We start from the raw sequence: 22115 nt of genomic DNA on the forward strand, positions 1-22115 counted from the left end.
GTAAATTCAGTAAATTCAGTAAAGTTGCAGGATACAAAATCAACACACAAAAACCAATCGCATTTCTATACACCAACAGCAAACAATCTGAAAAAGAAATTTAAAAAAGTAATCCCACTTACAATAGCTACAAATAAAATAAAATACATAGAGATTAACTTAACCAAAGAAATGAAAGATCTCTATAATGACAGCTATAAAATTGGATGAAAGAAATTAAAGATGACACAAAAAAGAAAGATATTCCATATTCATAGATTGGAAGTATCAATATTGTTAAAATGTCCATATTATCTAAAGCAATCTACAAATTAAATGCAATCCCTATCAAAATAGCAATCACATTCTTCATAAACATAGGAAAAAAATCCTAAAATTTATACAGAATCACAAAAGACTCAGAATAGAAAAAGCTATTCTGAGTAAAAAGAAGAAAGCTGGAGAAATCACATTACCTGACTTCAAGTTATACTACAGAGATACAGTAACCAAAACAGCATGGTACTGACATAAAAACAGAAACACAGACCAATAGAACAGAATACAGAATGCAGAAACAAATCCATACATCTACAGTGAACTCATTTTTGACAAAGATGCCAAGAACATAGATTGCACAAAGAACAGTCTCTTTAATAAACGGTTCTGGAAAAACTGGATATCCACATGCAGAAGAATAAAATGACCCCTATCTCTTGCCATATACAAAAATCAAATCAAAATGAATTAAAGACTTAAACTTAAGACCTCAAAACTATGAAACAATTAAAAGAAAACATTGGGGAAACTCTCCAGGACATTGGACTGGGCAAAGATTTCTTGAATAACACCCCACAAGCACAAGTAACCAAAGCGAAAATGGACAAATGGAATCACATCAAGTTAAAAACTTTCTGCACAGCAAAGGAAGCCATCAATAAAGTGAAGAGACACCCCACAGAATGACAGAAAATATTTGCAAACTATCCATCTGACAAGGAATTAATAACCAGAATATACAAGGAGCCCAAACAACTCTATGGGGGAAAAATCTACTAATTCAATTTTTAAATTGGCAAAAAATCTGAAGAGACATTTCTCAAAAGAGGGCATGCGCATGGCAAACAGGTATATGAAAAGGTGCTCAACATCACTAATCATCAGAGAAATGCAAATTTAAAACTACAACGAGATATTATCTCATTCCTGTTAAAATGGCTTTTTTCCAAAAGACAGGCAATGCCAAATGCTGGTAAGAATGTGGAGTAAATAAAGTACACTGTTGGTAGGAATGTAAATTAGTATAACCACTATGGAGAACAGTTTGGGGCTCCTCAAAAAAACTAAAAATGGAGCTAACATATGATCCAGCAAATCCCACTGCTAGGTATATACCCAAAAGAAAGGAAATCAGTACATCTGTACTTCCATGTTTATTGCAGCACTATTCACAATAGCCAAGATTTGAAAGCAACCTAACTATCCCACAACAGATGAATGGATAAAGAAAATGTGGTACATATACACAATGTGTACTCTTCAGCCATAAAAAAGAATGAGATCCTATTATTTGCAGCAACCTGGATGGAACTGGAGGTCATTATGTTAAGTGAAAAAAGCCAGGCACAGAAAGACAAACATCACATGGTCTCACTTACTTGTGAGCTAACAATGAAAACAACTGAACTCATAGAGATGGAAAGTAAAATGATGGTTACCAGCAGATGAGAAGGGTGGTGGGTGTGGTGGGGGGGAGTGGGGTGCAAATTGGGGATGGTATATGAGTAAGAAAAAATACATAAAATGAATAAGATCTAGTATTTAATAGCACAACAGGGAGACTGTAGCCAATAATAATTTATTGCACATGTTAAAATAACTGAAAGAGTATAATTGGATTGTTTGTAACATAAAGGATAAATGCTTGAGGTGATGGATATCCCATTTACTCTGGTATGATTATTATGCATTATACACCTTATCAAAATATCTCATGTACCCCATAAATATATATATATATACATATACACACACACACACACACATGTACCCACAAAAATAAAAAATAATAGTAACAAAGACAAGAATAATTCTCAAGATTCTGGCTTTAGTGACAGGGAAAATGGAAGTCCAAGAATAATACGGGAGGAAGAACATGTCTTAGAGAGACTATAATGAACTCCATTTAGACACCTCCAAATTATCTTCACAAAAATAAAAGATCACCAAGTTCTGTCAATTTTCTCTTCTAAATATCTCTTGTCTGCACAGTCTTTCATGCTCTAGTCACATCACAGCTGCCCAATAGATCCACCTGCCCCTGACCTGGCTCCCTTGTGTCTTCTCCACACTGCTGCCAAAGTGAACATGGTAGTAACCATGGCAGACAGAATGGCTCTGTGTGTACATGGGATGCACCCTTACCGGAACCACCCAAAACCATTAGGCAGAAGCTTAATGCTTTATGCTCAGATATGAGATCTGATATTTCAGCTGGTAAGGGCTAAGATCTACTGCAATTTGGACAATTAAAGTCTGCAGCAGGTCAGTTACATACAGTAATTTACTTTTTACTTTAGTAATTTGCAAATGATTTTAGAAATACAAGTGCTAGCAAGCAGGACTGCCCAAAATGACTTTTAAATTACGCTGAGTGTTTTGGTCTTGCATGGTACAGGTTGTTTGTCCCCTACAAATCTCACATTGAAATTTGATCTCTAATGTTAGACATGGGGCCTAATGGGAGGTGTTTGGGTCTTGCGGGTGGATGCCTCATGAATAGATTGATGCTTTCCCTGGGTGGGGAAGGGGGTGGATTCTTGTTCTATTCATTCCCAGGAGAGCTGGTGATTAAAAAGAGCCTGGCACTTCCCCCACTCCCTCTTTTGTTTGTTTGTTTGTGATAGGGTCTCACTCTGACACCCAGGCTGGATGGAGCGCAGTGGCGCGATCTTGGCACACTGCAGCCTCAAGCGATCCTCCCACCTCAACCTCCCGAGTTGCTGGGACTACAGGCGTGCACCACCACATCTGGCTAATTTTTGTATTTTTTGTAGAGACAGGGTTTCACCATGTTGCCCAGGCTTGTCTCAACTCCTGCACTCAAGTGATCCACTTGCCTTGGCCTCCCAAAGTGCTGGGATTACAGGTGTGTGCCACCACACCTGGTCTCCCCGCTCTCCCTCTTGCTTCCTCTCTCACTACATGATCTCTATACAAGCTAGATCCCTTTCACCTTCTGACATGACTACAAGCCCATGAGGCCCTCACCAGAAGATGCTGGCACCATGCTTCTTGTGTAGCCTGCAAAGCCATGAGCCAAATTGCCCAGCCTCAAGTATTCCATTATAGCCACACAAATAAACCAATAATTACTTTTAATTTTTTTAACTTATTTCAAAATAATTATAGATTTACAGGAAGTTGAAAAGATAGTACACAGAGGTATCACATACCCTTCACTCAGTTTCCACCACTGATTACATCTTATGCAACTATACAAAACCACCCAGGACTTTGACATTAGTACAGAATGTGTGTACAGCTCTACATCATTTTCTCATATGTGTAGATTTGTGTAAGCATCATGACAATTAAGACACAAAACTATACCATCACCACAAAGGTCTCCCTCAAGCTACTTCTTTAATGTCACACCTACTCCCCTCCCACTCACCACCCCAACCCCTGGCAAATGTTGGTTGATCTTTTTAACTTTGTATCTAGGGAAGTGAATAAAGGATGCACATAATGTTTTACATTGTGATATAAACATTCATGCTTTCTCACAGAGCTTCCTTTGCAGCTACCACTCCCTTCACCTGAACCATCTGTACCCATCTCTTATTCATTTGGTCATATCCTACCAATTTCTCAAAATCAAGGTACAGTAATACAAAATAATAACTTAATTTTAACTTCTTCCTTTCTTGATAGTTCCCTGCTCTAAATTCACAACACACATTGTCTATACCACGGGTGTCCAATCTTTTCGCTTCCCTGGGCCACACTGGAAAAAGAAGAATTGTCTTGGCCCACACATAAAATACACTAACTAACACTAACAACAGCTGATGAGCTAAAAAAAAAAAACTGCAAAATATCTCATAAAGTCTTCAGAAAGTTTACGAATTTGTGTTGTGCCTCATTCAAAGCCATCCTAGGCTGCATGCAGCCCACAGGCTATGGGTTGGACAAGCTTGGTCTATACCATTGATATTTTAGTCATCAATTCCTTTGTGAAACCTTATTGTTCAATGATAAGGTATATTTAACTTTTTAAATGTATATTTTTTTCTCCTCGAGAGACTGTTTTGTACTGCTTATTTAATCCACCACAGTGCCTAGAAAAGATAGAAACAATGAGTATTTGTTGACTAATTTCAAAAAGCATTTTTAAGATAATACTAATGTATTTTCTGGTCCTTTTATTTAGAAAAGCTTAAAGTGGATTACCAATGTTACTCCAAGAATCCTGATGGCACTTCTATGCAATTCGTCAGTATTATTATCCTGGCACCTGGCACAGCACTTGGTTTAGACAGTCAATCAATATTTAGATGACTGAATTATCATATGCTCACATTTAGTAAAACTGGAGACATTAAAAGACATTAGTAATCAATACTGAATTACCAATTGCTAAGAAAGAAGAAATAAAAGGATAGAAGAGGAAATAGATGTGGATTGAGGGCAGAGGAGAAGCAAAGAGATAAAGATGAGGAAAAGTACATTCAGACCTTAGAATTCAGCTTCTGATTCTCAGAGAGACTGACTGATCAAGGTGAAAGCATTTCGACATGTCGTGCCTGTGGTCAAAAGTCCCATTGGAGGAAAGCCTGAAAAAACGCTGGGTTTTGAGAGAGGATCATGGTCAACCAATAAGACCGTGAAAGAGAAAGGAGGCAGTGAGAGAGAGGAAGCCTCCTGAGTGATGCTCTACTGGCCAACCCCAGCAGCAGCCACCTGAACTTTCTGTTGTTGCATCCCTGACCCTCACTGCAGGAACCAGGAGTGGGCTAAAAATTCCACTTGCTATTCTCTATCTACAAGATAGTTTCACTATGTAGTAATTGAGATTTAAGCAGGAAGACAAATAATAATGACTTACATGAGACATAGGAGACCACATTAACTGACACACAGGTCCAGGAGTATTAATATAACCAATTGGCTTATAATCCCTTTCCACTTCAAAGAAGAAAACAGTTTGATCTTTACTCTAAGGAAAAAGACACATCCACCAAATATATATTACTATGAAATCTAGTCTATAGATCACAAAAAAAGCATTTAATAGCATACGCTATCTCTATCTACAATGGTCATATATCCCAGATTATTCTAGGAGAATTCTTATTTCTAAAACTTGCTCCATTTTCCCCATTAGAACTTTTGGCAAACCATGTGTTTCAATATGTGGTTCTGAAAATATGATCACCATACTTTCAGAAATGCACACAAAAAAATTCTACCATGCATATGCTCGCCTACTAGTGCATAAAGAATTTACATGGTTATTCTCTTCATTTATGACAATTCTATATAAGAACATACCTATGTTGAATAAAATACCGATTATAAACAATACAACTAGCATGGTCCCCAGTTGAAATTTCCTATTCATTTAAAATAAGCATTAGAATTCAATTTGCAAGAATATTTTTAAGTGTTATTCACATGCTCCAGCTCCATTCTGATTAAAAAGAGGGCTATTCACAGACTACATTGAAAGAATATGACTATAAAGAAAGCAAAATATGAATATATTGATAGAAAATGAATTTCAGTAAATAAGACATGATGAAGTAAGAGTACTTATAAGGCAATGTTAACTATAAAATTTCAACAAGAAAAGAAAGGAAATGTACTGCTTACCCCTGTGGCTAGAATTTCCCCATCACGTTCATAAGCTAAAGCAGTGACACGAGCAGTATGGGGTTTGAAAACCTGTTTCAAGCGAATATTGGCATCCGAAATTTTCTTCCGTCCCACAAAAATCGTGAGCCCTTTTGGATCATAAAGTTCAAGAATCCGAACAACTCCATCTTCAAATCCTACAATAATTTCTGCTCCAGTGAAGTTTACCTTGGAAAAAATTAAAGATAAGGGACCTGAAACGAGTTAATTGAGAAAGTTGGACTATATAACAGATATTTTATTTAGACTTAGGTAATTTAATATTGGCTGCCCATTGGCAATCCTTTATACCACTTTCTGGTAACCACTATCCATTCTAGCATATCTCTTTATAATCAATGACCACAGGAAGGATAAATAATGTTAATTCAAACATAGAATGAACAAACAGCAGTGTGTCTGCCTACCACATGCTAAGCACCTATCATCAGCCACTCAGTGGTGAACATAAACAGACTCAGTGCTTGGTTTCACAGAGTTTTGGTCTAGTGAAAGGTTGGACACATTAATCATCACATAACTGAGTGTGAAATTATGAACTGAAATAAGTGCTAAAAGAAAAAAATGCATTCTCTGAGAGCATATAACAAAGAAGGCTGACCTCAACTTATGGCTTCCCTAAGAAAGAGATGGTGGAGCTGATAACAAAAGGATGCTCAGGAATTAGCTAGGTACAGGAAGGTGGGACAAGCACTCCTAAGAGAGAATATAACTTCTGCAGAAGTCCTGTGGCAGGAAATAACAGAATTCAAGAAAAAGTTATAGTATGACTAGAGTAAGAGAATATTTCCCCGGGAGGCTGGAGAGAAAGACAGGCAAGCAGTAGATGATAAAATGGGTTCCACGTCACATTAAGAAGAGTCTTCATAAAGTCTCAGCTGGAGATATAAATCTACCAATGTCTGAATGTACCAAATCTGCTGTCTTGGAAGAGCCTGGGCATCCTGTAGAGCTCAATGACAATCAGTTATGAGAATTTGGGGAATAAAAAAGTTGTACACCATTCAACTCCAGTTGAATGTTGTTTATCCAATAAAAATTTACTAAGTGTCTAAATGTACCAGTAACTATAGAGGCACAGGAGATGCAAAGAATAAGGCATGGTTGTCACCATGAAAAAAGTCTAGTGGGAAAGACAATAAAGCACATAATCCTAGTATGCTGTGATAAATGCTGTAAGAGATATACACACAAGCACTAAGGGGAAGAAGGAGGCCCTAACTCTACTTGAAGGTAGATTCATGGAGGGCTATGCAGAGATGATGTCTGACCTGAGCTGGGTCATAAAGACTGATGTGTAGCCTTCCAGAAAGGTAAAGGGGTATGGAGAAGGGACATTTTAATTGTAGCTTAAAATCCATATGATCATTACTCGGATATAAGCCTAAAAAAGGAAACATGCTGTGAACATTACACAACCATCTGAATAAACAATTCAATTACCTGGATTGTAGTTTTAAGACTTCAGTTAAGAGTGTAACTAGATTAGGATAGTGAGTGAGCTAGGTCTGCCAATCCAAACGCTCTGTCATTTCTACTTGCTCTAGCCTCATCACAAAGCTGGCTCTGTTCCCTGGACTAAGTTCTCCTTCTGGTCTTGATCCCATCATGAAATTCCCCCTCATTCCAGTTATATCCACATTTACTTTTAGCCTGGAATATTTTCTCTTTAATTTCAACCCAAAATAATAAAGATTAAATATTTCCCCAAATAATTCCATGGCATTTTAAAAATATGGCTGCAAATCTTTGATGTGCCTCCCATGGAGAGATGGGGTTTAAGTCCCCTCCTCTTGATTCTGTATGGGGCTTGTGACTGTGTGACTGCTTCACCCAATCAAGTATGGTAGAAGTGATATTTTAACTTCTGGGGAATGGGCCATAAAAGATCATCGGCTTCTACCTTTACTGTTGGAACATTAGATCTTGGAGCCCTGAGCTACCATGTAAAAAGTGTGTGACTGTCCTGAGGCTGCCATGTTCTGATGAAGCCCAAGCCACATGGAGAGGGTATTATGTATAAACACTCCTATTGGCAGTCCCAGCATAGCCTAGCCTTCAAGTCGTCCAACCCAGGTGACAGCCTTGTGATCAAGAAGCCTTTGGGCTATTCCAGGCCCAGCCATTCATGTCTTCCCAGCTGAGTTCCCAGACACCCTGAAGCAGAGACAATCCATCCCTGCTGTCACCCGAATCTCAACACAAAGACTACATGAACAAAATAAAATGATTATCTTATGCCACTGCATTTTGAGATAGTATATTACACAGCAATTGATAAATGGAACAACTCCCTATCCCAGCTTAATTTGTTTCTATAGTTCTTGTAATTATCTAACATAAAATGTACTTAACTTACTTATTTTGACTACTATCTGTCTCTGCCTCCCAACCACTAAAGCATAAGGTCCATGAGGGGCAAGTGTTTTTTGTCTTTTTATTCACTGCTATATTCCCAGAATCTAAAACAAGACCTGGCACATTGTTGGCACTCTGTAAATATTAATAGGATGAATGAAATCAAAGTCAGATGGGTCGAGGCTAGAGACACAAAGTTCTGTTGGGAAACTGCTTTGCAACATGAAACTATTACGAATCTACAGGTGGCATAAAAACAGAAATTTCACTAAAAACAAGACCAAACCCATAACAACAATCATGGTAAAGATTTCTATTACATTCTGACTAAAATAAACTAACTTAAAACTTTTATTATTCCTTAAAATTTTGAGTCAGCAAATATCTATATTTCCAAGAAATAGCATTGATATACCATATTTACCAACAGATTCTGGTAATTCATTATAACAACAAACTTACCATTCGGGGTACCCAAACAAGGGCAGTACCTCCTTGTTTGAATTTCATCTGAGTCAAAAGAGTTTTGCTAGCAAAATCATAGATTCGAACAGAGCCTATGGAAAGACAGTTTTAAAAGAAAAAAATTATATACATAATTTTTTAAGTTTTTGCTTACTTTTTACATATTGAATACTATAACAAGAAATTTCTTAACTAAATCAGTCAATAACTTTCTTTTGTAAAAAATTTCATGTACAACCTCAAACAGGTAATTCATAAACATGAATAATAAAGAATAAAACAGATGATTGACTGGTGGGTCAATTTCACCTTGCATAGTCCATATGGATTTGCCATAAGTTAAGAAGGAAGAAAGGAGATGGAAAGAATAGAAAAAAGACAAATGCGGACAATATCAAAATGAGCAGCATTTTCATGAACAATTTACAGATTGTGTCCTTATTTTAATCTCTCACAATAACCATGGCTGCTGCATTTTGTGCCCTCTCATCTCTGCAACTCACCTCACTTGCATTCAAGAGGCTCCCCTTTTGGGAAAATCCTCAAATGCTCTTAAGTCAAACACATATAAAAATTGTATTGCAAATAAAACAAAACAAGGCCAGATATATTTTTATTAAGGGTTCCTACTTACAGTCCAAGGCAGTTGTGGCCATGAGATAAGTGAGAGGAGAAACAGCCACGGCTTCAACAGCTCCGGAATGGAAGGAAAAGAGGCATTCTGGGTCCTGGGTCTGAGAATAGACAGACACTTACTAGATTTCAAAGACAAGGTGACATAGAATTAAGATCAAGTTTTAAAAAATGCAAAGGGAAAAATATAACACATGTGTGATTTTATTTACATAGAAATAAGAAAAAGCCCAAAAAGTTAGAAAGAACACGAGTTCAGATTTAGGAGAACCAGATAGACTCCTGGGCTTTGCCCTTAATGGCTGTGTGATTTTGTGCAAGTCACTTCAAATGCCAGTTTCCATTTCTTCATCTGTAAAATGAGATAACAGTTGCTTGCCTACTAAATAGGGTAGCGATGAGGATCACATGAGATAAAATAAATGAAAATTCCATATATTTATAAAAACTATAAAGCACTTAATAATGTTAGGTGTTGTCACTGCCACTTTTCTGGTAAATTATGCTATGAGATAGATACTTTTTTATGTAAAATCATAATGAGAGAGAATTCTCAAGAGTAGCACATGTTGGACAAGATTTTTATGAGAACCATGATCAAATATGGAGAAAGATAAAGAATACTTTAAAGACAAATAAGAAAAGTTTTTACTATGAAAGTTTGGGGAAAATAAGAATAATAGGCAACTTACAATATTTGAAAAACTAAGGTCAAGCTTCCATATGGCTCCATTGGCATCCTAAAAAAAATTAAATAGTATTTTGTTTTATCATTTTAAACTTTCATCAAATTTTTAAAATGTTTTTCCTATGATTTAATAAAGTAAGGACAAGCAATAATACCAAAAGCTCACATATATTTTAAAGTATAATTGAAATTTAATAAAAACAACTCTATATTTTAGAATGCAGCCACACAATAAGCAATCTCATAACACTTACAGTCAAATGGACTTGCAGGCAAATCAATCATACTATTATTTTAATTTTTTTGTCCCTGTAATGTTAAAGAGCCAAAAGAGAAGAATGCAACACACCTGAGCCAACCAAAAGTTATTTTCAGTTTCACTCATTTTTATCATAGAGAAGAGATTCACATTCTTGTCTACTTGAAGTTCATTAATAGGCTCAATTTCCAACAATCCAGTCTCATCTATTATATCAGCAGTGTCTATTGTCTCAAAATCCCATATCTTGTAAAATATAAAGAAAATATTTTCATCAATCAGTAGTTTCTGAACATTGATTTTCTAAGCCAGAAAAACCCTGACTTTTTTTTCAAAAGTCATTTATTGTTCTTTCATGAAAAGTAACAATGAACAGGTGTGATAAGAACACCAAAACCTGAACCCTGGACTGTTACTCTGAACTAAGGTATGGTAAGTTATTACAGTTTCCTTTACATTTATAAAGATTAGTGAGAATGTACAGCCTTGCATAAGAATTTTAATTTGTCCAAAACAAATTTTATTTCAAGGTTTCTATTAGATCTCTTTTTACATAAAGTGGCCATAGGAGTATATGGTTCAGTTGTTCAGCAGGACATCATAATGAACCCTGTTTTCTACACACTAGTAGACCCCTGGAAGGGGGAAATACAGCTTCTTGCTTAATGACTCAAGCACTATCTCATTAGAAGCAAACAATATAGATGTAGATAAAATCTCCATTAGAAAATGTTTCTCTTCCTGAATATTAATATTTCACACTTTATTATCTCATTGGGAAAATCTGGCATTTCCCCAAGTGCATACCACCAAACATGTTTCATAGTAAGTGAGATAGTAAATGTTACTATCTCACAGTGAGACAGTAAAGTGTAGATTGTTGCTCATTGGGAGAGGAGTCCAGAATACTACAAGAAAAGTGAGGGAGCACAGTTTTACCTCATGGTGGCAAGGAGGCTCAGCAGAACCTCCCCTGTGAGGGGCCAAAGTTCATTCTGGACAGTTCTGGCGACATACCCTGCCATGTGATCCTAGACTGAATAACTGAGTCTTTGAGAAAGGAACTCTGGGGAGACTGTCCCATAGATTAGCCTGGTTGGGGGAAGAGAAATATCTGAAGGTCAGGGTTAGGGTTAAGAATCAGACTAGGATCAGACTAAACCCTGGGAGTTGGGCTAGGTTTTCTCTAAACGGTAAGAGGTAGAGATTTACTGTGTGAAGGACTGAAAAGATAAGGACAGACTCTGAAAAGAGAAGCAAGCTTAGGAATTACTGGTGTCCATGAAGGGATCCTATATGAAATATTTAACTTCTTTTCTCCTGAAGTTTTCTCCTACTTGTTATTTGAACATTTTTGGGTAACATATGTCTTAGAAAGATAGCAAATATATCATATGACAAAATAAAAGACACAAAAGATTCTCAGAGCAATGTGGGAAATCTAACAAGATTAAATTTAATATTGTAAAAGTAAAAACATACACCGGGGCTCAAAAAGCCAGTGGTAAGAAGACCCACTGTGGGAGATATGGGTTAAACAATACTAAACACAGTAAGCTCAATCGGTAGCAACAGAGTGACCAGACTCTTAAAAAAAAAATACAATCTCACTTTTGATAACACTTCTTAAAGAATGTCAATAGAACACTACCACTTTCTTATGAAAGGCCCCACTGAAAATATCTACCAAGAGGACTACAAGGCAAATCCCAAGGCTACAGGTTGACCAGCCACAGCGGGTCAACATACTCATGAACAGAAAGTGCTAAACAGAGTGGGCGGGAGAAGTGTGACAACAGCAATCAAGGGGACTTAGATGCTAGAGCAATGTTCCAGCTTAGCCCAGGCTTGGGCAAAAGAGTGTCCACAAGAGAAAGCAAGTGAGGTCCCTAGCATACGGGCAAGAAGAATGTAGCATTCATAGGCAAACTCCATCAGTTCACCTCTGGGTGTATTTCTATTTGGTAACCTCAGTGAAAAATAACTAACAAATTTTCAGCACCTTCGTTCCTACAAAATGGCCCATTCATATGGAGCCTTTTGGAAGGATATGTGGGTCTACTGTTCATCTTGTGCTAACATGAGTTTTCATCTTCTGAAGTTATTATTTCAACAGAATCAAAATAACAAGAGGCCCTCTCAAAGTTTCAGTGGTAAAATGCAGTAAATTAATTTTGACAAGAATGCAAATATTTACCACAAGAGAAGCATGATTTAAAGTGAGTTGGGCTGGAGAGTAAATGACTACTGATCTCCTTCACAAAATAACCTTTATGAGAAATAAAACCCTCTGGGTGATCTATAAGTCTTAAACGTGGGTGCTACCATCCAAGCATCAAGAAAACTTACCCTAACACATCCATCTGACCCAACCGTGATAACTTCACCCTCATCCAGCATTATCTGGTTAATGGGACCATTGTGACATGATTTGCTTGTACCTCGACAGAGCTCCACTTTGATCAGACCACCTTCCCAAAGCAGCATGTTGCCCCATTCTGACCCTGAGAGTACCTGGCAGATATGTGGAAAAAAGAAATGTGCATCAAAACAGGTAAGTGTATGTATTTATGCCTCAAATAGTAGGTGAAAATTATTTTTAAGGTTATTTTTAATGATTATAAAATTTTTAAATGGAAAAATAAAAAAATACATAAATGAAGACCTACTACCCCAGACACAACTACTAATAACATTTTGATGTATTTCCTTCCAGGATTATTATCAGTTTTACATCTTTGTGATTAGGCTGTATGTTGTTGGTAATTGTTCCTGTATGTATACAATAGACTTCTTGGTACATCTCTTAGGACAAAAGACAGGAGTGGAATTAGATGAGAGTCTACTTTTTAAATGTAATACTGTCAAATTTTAGATATTAGATAACTTGTAAGGCCAGTACTGAATTAAGTAGATTATAGCATAATAGTATCCAATTTCAAACAAGGCTAATCATCTAAAACTTTTCTCAAATTAATCTGTTTAATCTGGCATTTTCCCAAGTGCATGCCACCAAACATTAGTTGTTAAGATATTAAACAAGCGTCACAAAATAAAGCAATATTTATTGAGTATTGACTCTGTGCCAAGCACTGGTTCAGTACTTTATATATGTTAAGTTATTTAATGCAAAAAACCGTATGAACTAGGTACATTTATCAGGGATACCATGTACACTTGTGCATGTTGGGTACCTCATTCTCATAGAAGAAACAGCTTTTTCTGACTCCCACAAAGGAACCATATGGGCCAATGGTAGCCATGACTATTATTACCCCCATTTTACAGAGGAGAACATTGAAGCACAAAACAGTTAAGTAACTTGCCCAAAACTACCCAGTCAGCATTCTAATACAAGCAAGGTGGCTCAGAACCTCCTATTCTGACTACACAGCCCCAGAAGGCAGATGCTAGGATAAACAAAGTCAAACAACTTTATTTTCTCTAGGACCCCTGGGAACTTTTAATAGAGAAGTATTTGCTGGGAATCACCAAGACGAATTTTTAGATACAAAGGAATTTGACTTAAAATGTCTTATTTTTATGGAGCTTCTGTACAGACTGATGTTCCATAAAAATTTACTTTGGGAAACTGTATTCTAATTTTTGCCTCCATGCTCTAGAGGTCTGCATTTCCATCTCCCCCCTATCTAGAGAAACTGATGATTTTGTTCAGTCTTTTATTTCTTGGGTCTACCTATTTTTTAACAACTCTACCAACTTTACTGATTCTGTTCTTAAGCCTCAGCCTTTTATGGTAGAGTGTTTAGACTTATTTTCTTCTGTCCAGTGATGAAAGCCAGCAACGATGACAAAAACCTATAAGGCATTCCTTTCTGAAATGTGACTCATATCTAGCTTGCCTTTTCCATTTGTTCCAAGAAGTCTAGGCCCTTGATCATCTCTCTTTAGATGACAGCAACAGCTTCCATTCTAGCTCATTTCCTTGATTCCAGATTTCCCTTCTTCTAATCAACCTGGCATTTTATGGCAAAATTTGTTCATTACTTCTTTCATTTGCAAGTCTACTCTTCCCATGTAGAGTAGTTCTCTACCTATTAAACTCCTTGTACACTAGGACCCAGTCATACTTCTCAACCAAAAGTCTCCACTCTTTGCCAACATAAATGGTTTATTCCAATCTGCCCTCTAAAAATCTGATATTTATTTCTAATGCTAAATATTTCCTTTAGTTGCTCTATCATTTAAAATGGCTTATTTCTTCCCTATATCTATACAAATTCTACCAACCCTTTAAAAATATATATCTCATACCAGGTTTTTAACAAGGATTCTATTGACCTTTATCTTAGCTTAATTCTTACACTATTGAGAATTTGAAGCTGGGATGATTTAAGATCATCTCATGGATTTAGATATATTTTAGCCAGCATCCAAGGCTTTTTACTTCCTCCTCTATACCATGCTTTTGAATTGAGAATATTCAGTCAGGTAGATGACTAGACCACTTGGTTCCTTAGAGTAATATTTGTATGCTGGCATTTACTTACAACTGAGATGATCACAAATAATAATCTATAATTCATTCTAATAGGAAGCTATGTAAAATACTGATAGAGAACTAATCCTAATTAACTATTATTTCAGGCAATATGCTTATAAATTTTATAAGAGGAAGAAAGGAAAGCAACTAACAATATTAAAGAATAAATTAACAGATTACAGTTGCAATGTTGCAGATGCCTCTATAAAGTGGTTGCTCTTTCTGAGTAATAATCTGACAAAAAAAATAAATGCCACAAGGCTGTATATAACCTTTGACCCAATAAGTCTTCTTGGATCATGATAGCAAGACAAAATGGGGAAAAATAAGTAATATAAATACTGCAACTCTGTGACATAATTAAAAGTAACAAATATTTGGGAGGCCGAGGCGGGTGGATCATGAGGTCAGGAGATGGAGACCATCCTCGCTAACATGGTGAAACCCCATTTCTACTAAAAATATAAAAAATTAGCCGGGCATGGTGGCAGGCACCTGCAGTCCCAGCTACTCAGGCGGCTGAGGCAGGAGAATGGCGTGAATCCGGGAGGCAGAGCTTGCAGTGAGCGGAGATCGCCCCACTGCACTCCAGCTTGGGCAACACAGCGAGACTCTGTCTCAAAAAAAAAAAAAGTAACAAATACGTCATTATGTTAATATATGAAAATGCTCACATACTTTATATGTGTGTATAATATTTAGTAAAAAGAAAATAGAAAATGGTGGGTACATATGGATGATGACAATTTCAGGGAAATATTTTAATTACAATTGATAATTGAAGAAGTAAAATTAAATTTTCATTACATTTACAATGATAATAGCTGTTATTGGCAGAGTTTGTTAGAATGTAATATATTTTCACATATGTGTGCTTTCATATATGTACTTAAAACACAATTTTAATATTGTAGAATAGTGGCTGTACTCACCTTCCCATCTGGGAGTTCCATGTAGCCTTCTATATCAGTAGTGGTTGTTTTGCCAAATCGACCTAGTGATCCCTGCAGCTTAAGACCTGTGAATGTAAAAGCCATTTCCCAGAACCTACAAACAAGAAAGAGACTGAATGTACCTCAAAGATATTTTATTGATTTTTATTTTAATATGACCCATTTGCATATTTCAGAGTTGCATATATTATTTCATTCATTCATTCATTCATTTATCTGATTAAGATTTATTAAGTATCTACTACCTGTCAGGCAAGGTTCTAGGCAATATGAATTCAGCAATGATCAAAATAGGTGAAATATAAAATTTCCTGCCTTCACGCATCTTATATTTTAGGGCTGTGCTACCTAATGTAGTAGCCTCCAGCTGTGTGTGACTATTTAAATTTAGATTTAAAGTAATTAACATTAAATAAAATCAAAATGTTAGTGTTTCAGTCACACTAGCCAATTTTAAGTAACTACATGTGGCTGGCAGCCACTGTATTAGACAGCATAGAACATTCCCAGTCTGTCAGAAAGTTCTCTTAGACAGTATTGTTTTAGAAGATATAAAAGTTTTCCAAAGAATTCTGATTTACAAACTGTGTGACTTTGAGCACTTTTCTAGATCACTCTGTGCCTTCATTTTCTCAGGGATAAAATGAGAAAATTAGTAACACCTACCTCATAAAACTGTTGAAAAATTCTTAGAACAATGCCTAGCATATCAAAGCAATCAATAAATGTTATTACTAACATTTTCTTATTAATAGTCTAAACAAATGGACAGGATGATGAAGACCACATAGAAAAAGAAGAAATATACAAGTAGATATAAAATAGATAATTGAGAGTATCAACAAGCCAATGATACAAAGCCAAAAGCCTAGATAGCCAACATCCTCTCCAAGGGAATGGTAGGTCCCCTGATGATATGCTTCCATATACTCCGGGTTCCTTCACACATGAAATTAACTGTTCAATGTCTGCCTTTTCCCCAAAGATATGGGGCATAGAAAATACAGATTTTACTAAATAATCAGAAAATATAAGAAATTGGAAAATTTTAACATATAGCTAGCAGAAGTTAATTTGAAAATTCCCCAAAGATCACAATTAAAAATCTGCTCAATTAGTCTATATTTCTAATGAGTGAATAATAAAAAGACCAGATTTAAATTGAGACAAGAGGAATTTAGGATAGATAAAAATGTCTTTCTCTTAAAGAGACTCTGATAATCAAGTTATGGGCAGCTCTGGGGTGGTAGAAGATTGTTACGCAAATGCATGAGACAAAGGGGAACAAAGATAGAGAAAGACAAGATCATTGCACCCTGGAAATAGACAAGGGTATGATACAATGAAAAGAGCATGGAGTTTGGAGCAAGACATAAGATCAAGAGTAGGCTCTGCCACTGTTTCGTATTGAGTGTTCCTTGTCAGGAATGATACTGTGATAATTCTTATTTTACAGATGAAGACTGAGTTGCTACAAACAAGAAATTCAGTAGTGGATGTGAAAGCTCAATATGAATTTGGAAATACCATCCCGATTTTAGTTATTAAGACACTACACAAACTCTTTTAGGAGTTGGAGCCTACAAAAAGGCAGCAGACTATAGCTAAAAGTCCTTATTTGGTTGGGCATAGTGGCTTACGCCTGTCATCCCAGCACTTTGGGAGGCCGAGGTGGGTGGATCACCTGAGGTCGGGAGTTCAAGACCAGCCTGACCAACATGGAGAAACCCAACTCTACCAAAAATACAAAATTAGCTAGGCATGGTGGTGGGTGCTTGTAGTCCCAGCTACTCAGGAGGCTGAGGCAGGAGAATCGCTTGAACCCAGCGGGTGGATGTTGCGGTGAGCTGAGATCACACCATTGCACTCTAGCCTGGGCAACAAGAGCAAAACTCCATCTCAAAAAAAAAAAAAGCTCTTATTTTATCTATGCTGTTTGCAGAAACAAAATCCCACATATCTAATTAGAAAAGGGGCATTACTAGTTAGCTTTTAAAATAACATACTTTTAAATAATTCTAATGTTAACCAAAACAGCAAAAAAAAAAAAGTCTCCAGCTCTTAGATCCTCTTAGAAAAATACTCCTGTGATACATACTAGCACCTCTATTGGTTACCCGACCTACTTGATGTGGCCTGATCCTGATGTAGTAAGCTGCTCTTCATTGTCTGGATTGAAAGTAACCTTAAAAACTTCCTGAGAAAAAGCTTTTGTCCTCAGTATGGGTTGTTCCTCTTTCCAGTTCCAGATAGTCAGTGTGTAGTCAGGGTTGCTACCGACAGACGCCAGCAAGGTACCGCTGCAGTTAAAGTTCACATAAGCATATCCCTTCTCAGTCCCATCTGGAAGGATAAATGGAAGCCTAATAAATAAGGGCACATTTATTTCATTTTCAAAAACATGATGTAAAAAAAATAGAGAGGGAGTCAGCCCATGGTGATGTAAGAATGCCAAGAATACCCTAAAGGAACAATTCCAAAAACATTCACCATCTTTAGCTTTAGAATGAATTATGTTATATGAAGGGGGAGGGTAAAGAAATCTTAATCACATATTGCACGAGAAAAACACTTTGAAAACATATTCCATTTTATGGCATGGGGAGAAACACAAAGCATATTAGATAGCAGTGTCAGAGTGTCAGACAGCAGTGTCCAGAGTGGCTCCAACTGGAATAGGAGCTGGGTAAAATGAGGCTGAGACCTACTGGGCTGCATTCCCAGGAGGCTGGGCATTCTAACTCACAGGATGAGATAGGTGGTTGGCACAAGATACAGGTGAAAAGACCCCTCTGATAAAACAGGATGTGGTAAATACAATGGCCAAAAACCACCAGATTCAAGATGGTGATGAAAGCAACCTCTGGTCTTCCTCACTACTCATTATATGCTAATTATAATGCATTAGTATGTTAAGGACACTCCCACCAGCACCATGACAGCTTATAAATACCATGGCCACATCAGAAAGTTACCTTATATGGCCTAAAAAGGGAGGAACCCTCAGTTCCAGGAATTGCCCACCCTTTTCCTGTCTGGAAACCTCATGAATAATCCACTCCTTGTTTAGCATATAATCAACAATAACTATGAGTATTCTTAGCCAAGCAGCCCGAGCCACTGCTTGGGCTCTGCCTATGGAGTAGCCATTCTTTTATTCCTTTACTTTCTTAATAAACTTGTTTTCATTTTACTCTGTGGATTCACCCCAAATTCTTTCTTGCACAAGGTCTAAGAACCCTCTCTTGGGGTCTGGATCAGGACCGCTTTCCCATAACAATTCCATTAAATAAATCATTTTTCTTTTTTTCTTTATTTCTTCTAAAACACCAAAGATACATCTGCAGAACATGCAAGTTTGTTACATAGGTAAACGTGTGCCATGGTGGTTTGCTGCACCTATTGACCTATCCTCTAAGTTCCTTCCCCTCACCCCCACCCCCCAACAGGCCCTGGTGTGTGTTGTTCACCTCTCTGTGCCCATGTGTTCTCAATATTCAACTCCCATTTTGAGTGAGAATACACAATGTTTGGTTTTCTGTTCCTGTGTTAGTTTGCTGAGGATGATGGCTTCCAGCTTCATCCATGTCCCTGCAAAGGACATGATCTCATTCCTTTTTACGGCTGCATAGTATCCCATGGTGTATATGTACCACATTTTCTTTATCCAGTCTATCATTGATGGGCACTTGGGTTGGTTCCATGTTTTTGCTATTGTAAATAGTACTGTAATAAACATACATGTGCATGTCTCTTTACAACAGAATGATTTATATTCCTTTGGGTATATACCCAGTAATGGCATTGCTGGGTCAAATGGTATTTCTGGTTCTAGATCCTTGAGGAATCTGTCTTCAACAAGGGTTGAATTAATTTACATTCCCACCAACAGTGTAAAAGTGTTCCTATTTCCCCAGAGCCTTCCCAGCATCTATTGTTTCCTGACTTTTTAATAATTGCCATTCTGACTGGCGCGAGATGGTATCTCATTGTAGTTTTGATTTGCATTTTTCTGATGATCAGTGATGTTGAGCTTTTTTTCATATGCTTGTTGGCTGCATAAATGTCTTCTTTTGAGAAGTATCTGTTCATATCCTTTGCCCATTTTTTGATGGAATTGTTTTTTTCTTGTAAATATGTTTAAGTTCCTTGTAAATTCTGGATATTAGACCTTTGTCAAACGGGTAGACTGCAAAAATTTCTCCCTCTCTATAGGTTGCTTGTTCATTCTGATGATAGTTTCTTTTGCTGTGCAGAAGCTCTTTAGTTTAATTAACTCCCCTTTGTCAATTTTGGCTTTTGTTGCAATTGCTTTTGGCTTTTTTGTCATGACGTCTTTGCCCATGCCTATGTCCTGAATGGTATTGCCTAGGTTTTCTTCTAGGGTTTTTATTGTTTTTGGTTTTACATTTAAGTCTTTAATCCATCTTGAGTTAATTTTTGTATAAGGTGTAAGGAAGAGGTCCAGTTTCAGTTTTCTGCATATGACTAGCCAGTTTTCCCAGCACCATTTACTGAATAGGAAATCCTTTCCCCGTTGCTTGTTTTTGTCAGGTTTGCCAAAGATCAGATGTGTGGTGCTATTTCTGAGGTCTCTGTTCTGCTCCATTGGTCTATATGTCTGTTTTGATACCAGTACCATGCTGTTTTGGTTACTGTAGCCTTGTAGTATAGTTTGAAGTCAGGTAGTATGATGCCTCCAGCTTTGTTCTTTTTGCTTAGGACTGTCTTGACTGTATGGGGTCTTCTTTGATTCCACATGAAACTTAAAATAGCTTTTTCTAATTCTGTGAAGAATGCTAATGGTATTTTGATGGGAATACCATTGAATCTATAAATTACTTTGGGCAGTATGGCCATTTTTACAATATTGATTCTTCCTATCCATGAGCATGGAATGTTCTTCCATTTGTTTGTGTCCTCTCTTCCTTCCTTGAGCAGTGGTTTGTAGTTCTCCTTTAAGAGGTCCTTCACATCCCTTGCTGGCTGTGTTCCTAGGTATTTTATTCTCTTTGCGGTGATTGTGAATGGAAGTTCATTCATAATTTGGCTCTCTCCTTGCCTATTGTTGGTGTATAGTAATGCTTGTGATTTTTGCACATTGATTTTGTATCCTGAGACTTTGCTGAGGTTGTTTCTCAGTTCAAGAAGTTTTTGGGATGAGATGATGGGATTTTCTAAACATAAAGTCATGTCATCTGCAAACAGTGACAACTTGACTTCCTCTCTTCCTATTTGAATACACTTTATTTCTTTCTCTTGCCTGACTGCCCTGGCCAGAACTTACAATTCTATGTTGAATAGGAGTGGTGAGAGAGGGCATCCTTGTCTTGTACCAGTTTTCAAAGAAAGTGCTTCCAGCTTTTGCTCATTCAATATGATATTTGCTGTGGGTTTGTAATAAATAGCACTTATTATTTTAAGATATGTTCCATCAATACCTAGTTTATTGAGAGTTTTTAACATGAAGGGATGTTAAATTTTGTCAAAGGCCTTTTCTGCATCTATTGAGATAATCATGTGGTTTTTTACTTTGGTTCTGTTTATGTGATGGATTATGTTTATTGATTTGTGTAAGTTGAAGCAGCTTTGCATACCAGGGATGAAGGCAATGTGATCGTTTTTTGAAGTGCTGCTGAATTCAGTTTGCCAGTATTTTATTGAAGATTTTTGCATTGATGTTCATCAGGGATATTGGCCTGAGGTTTTCTTTTTTTGTTGTTGTGTCTCTTCCTGGTTTGGTATCAGGATGATGCTGACTTTGTAAAATGAATTAGGAAAGAGTCCCTCCTTTTCAAATGTCTGGAATAGTTTCAGAAAGAATGGTAGCAGCTCCTCTTTGTATTTCTAGTAGAATTCAGCTGCGAATCCATCTGGTCCTGGGCTTTTTTTGGTTGGTAGGCTATTAATTACTGCCTCAATTTCAGAGTGTGTTATTGGTCTATTCAGGGATTCAACTTCTTTCTGGTTTAGTCTTGGTAGGGTGTATGCTTTCAGGAATTTATCCATTTCTTCTAGATTTTCTAGTTTATTTGCATAGAGGTGTCTATAGTATTCTCTGATGGTATTCTGTATTTCTGTGGGGTCAGTGGTGATATCCACTTTATTTTTTTTTTTTATTGTGTCTACTTGATTCTTCTCTCCCTTCTTCCTTACTAGTCTAGCTAGTGGTTTACCTATGTTGTTATTTTTTTCAAAAAACCAGCTCCTGGATTCATTCAGTTTTTTGGAGGGTTTTTCTGTCTCTATTTCCTTTTGTTCTTCTCTGATCTTAGTTATTTATTGTCTTCTTCTAGCTTTTGGATTAGTTTGCTCTTGCCTCTCTAGCTCTTTTAATTGTGATGTTAGGGTGTCAAT

General features: G+C 36.8%; 1 protein-coding gene and 1 long non-coding RNA gene across 2 annotated transcripts in view; one reads left to right on the top strand and one right to left on the bottom strand.

The window, feature by feature from the left end:
* The window catches only part of CFAP44 (cilia and flagella associated protein 44), a 148934-nt gene that overhangs the window by 99165 nt on the left and 27654 nt on the right, over positions 1–22115 (bottom strand). The window contains exons 7-15 of the mRNA XM_025375368.1: positions 17885–18101; positions 15738–15852; positions 12651–12815; positions 10392–10547; positions 10047–10094; positions 9356–9455; positions 8719–8813; positions 5857–6066; positions 5090–5200 (exon numbers count right to left, since the gene is read on the bottom strand). Of these exons, the coding sequence (XP_025231153.1) occupies positions 5090–5200; positions 5857–6066; positions 8719–8813; positions 9356–9455; positions 10047–10094; positions 10392–10547; positions 12651–12815; positions 15738–15852; positions 17885–18101 (1217 nt within the window). The remainder of the gene's footprint in view (positions 1–5089; positions 5201–5856; positions 6067–8718; positions 8814–9355; positions 9456–10046; positions 10095–10391; positions 10548–12650; positions 12816–15737; positions 15853–17884; positions 18102–22115) is intronic.
* The window catches only part of LOC112618389, a 29529-nt gene continuing 20210 nt past the window's right edge, over positions 12797–22115 (top strand). The window contains exon 1 of the long non-coding RNA XR_003118072.1: positions 12797–12855. This is a non-coding gene — a long non-coding RNA (uncharacterized LOC112618389). The remainder of the gene's footprint in view (positions 12856–22115) is intronic.

This window comes from Theropithecus gelada, chromosome 2, assembly GCF_003255815.1.
Source record: "Theropithecus gelada isolate Dixy chromosome 2, Tgel_1.0, whole genome shotgun sequence".
In the NCBI taxonomy this organism is placed as follows: domain Eukaryota; kingdom Metazoa; phylum Chordata; class Mammalia; order Primates; family Cercopithecidae; genus Theropithecus; species Theropithecus gelada.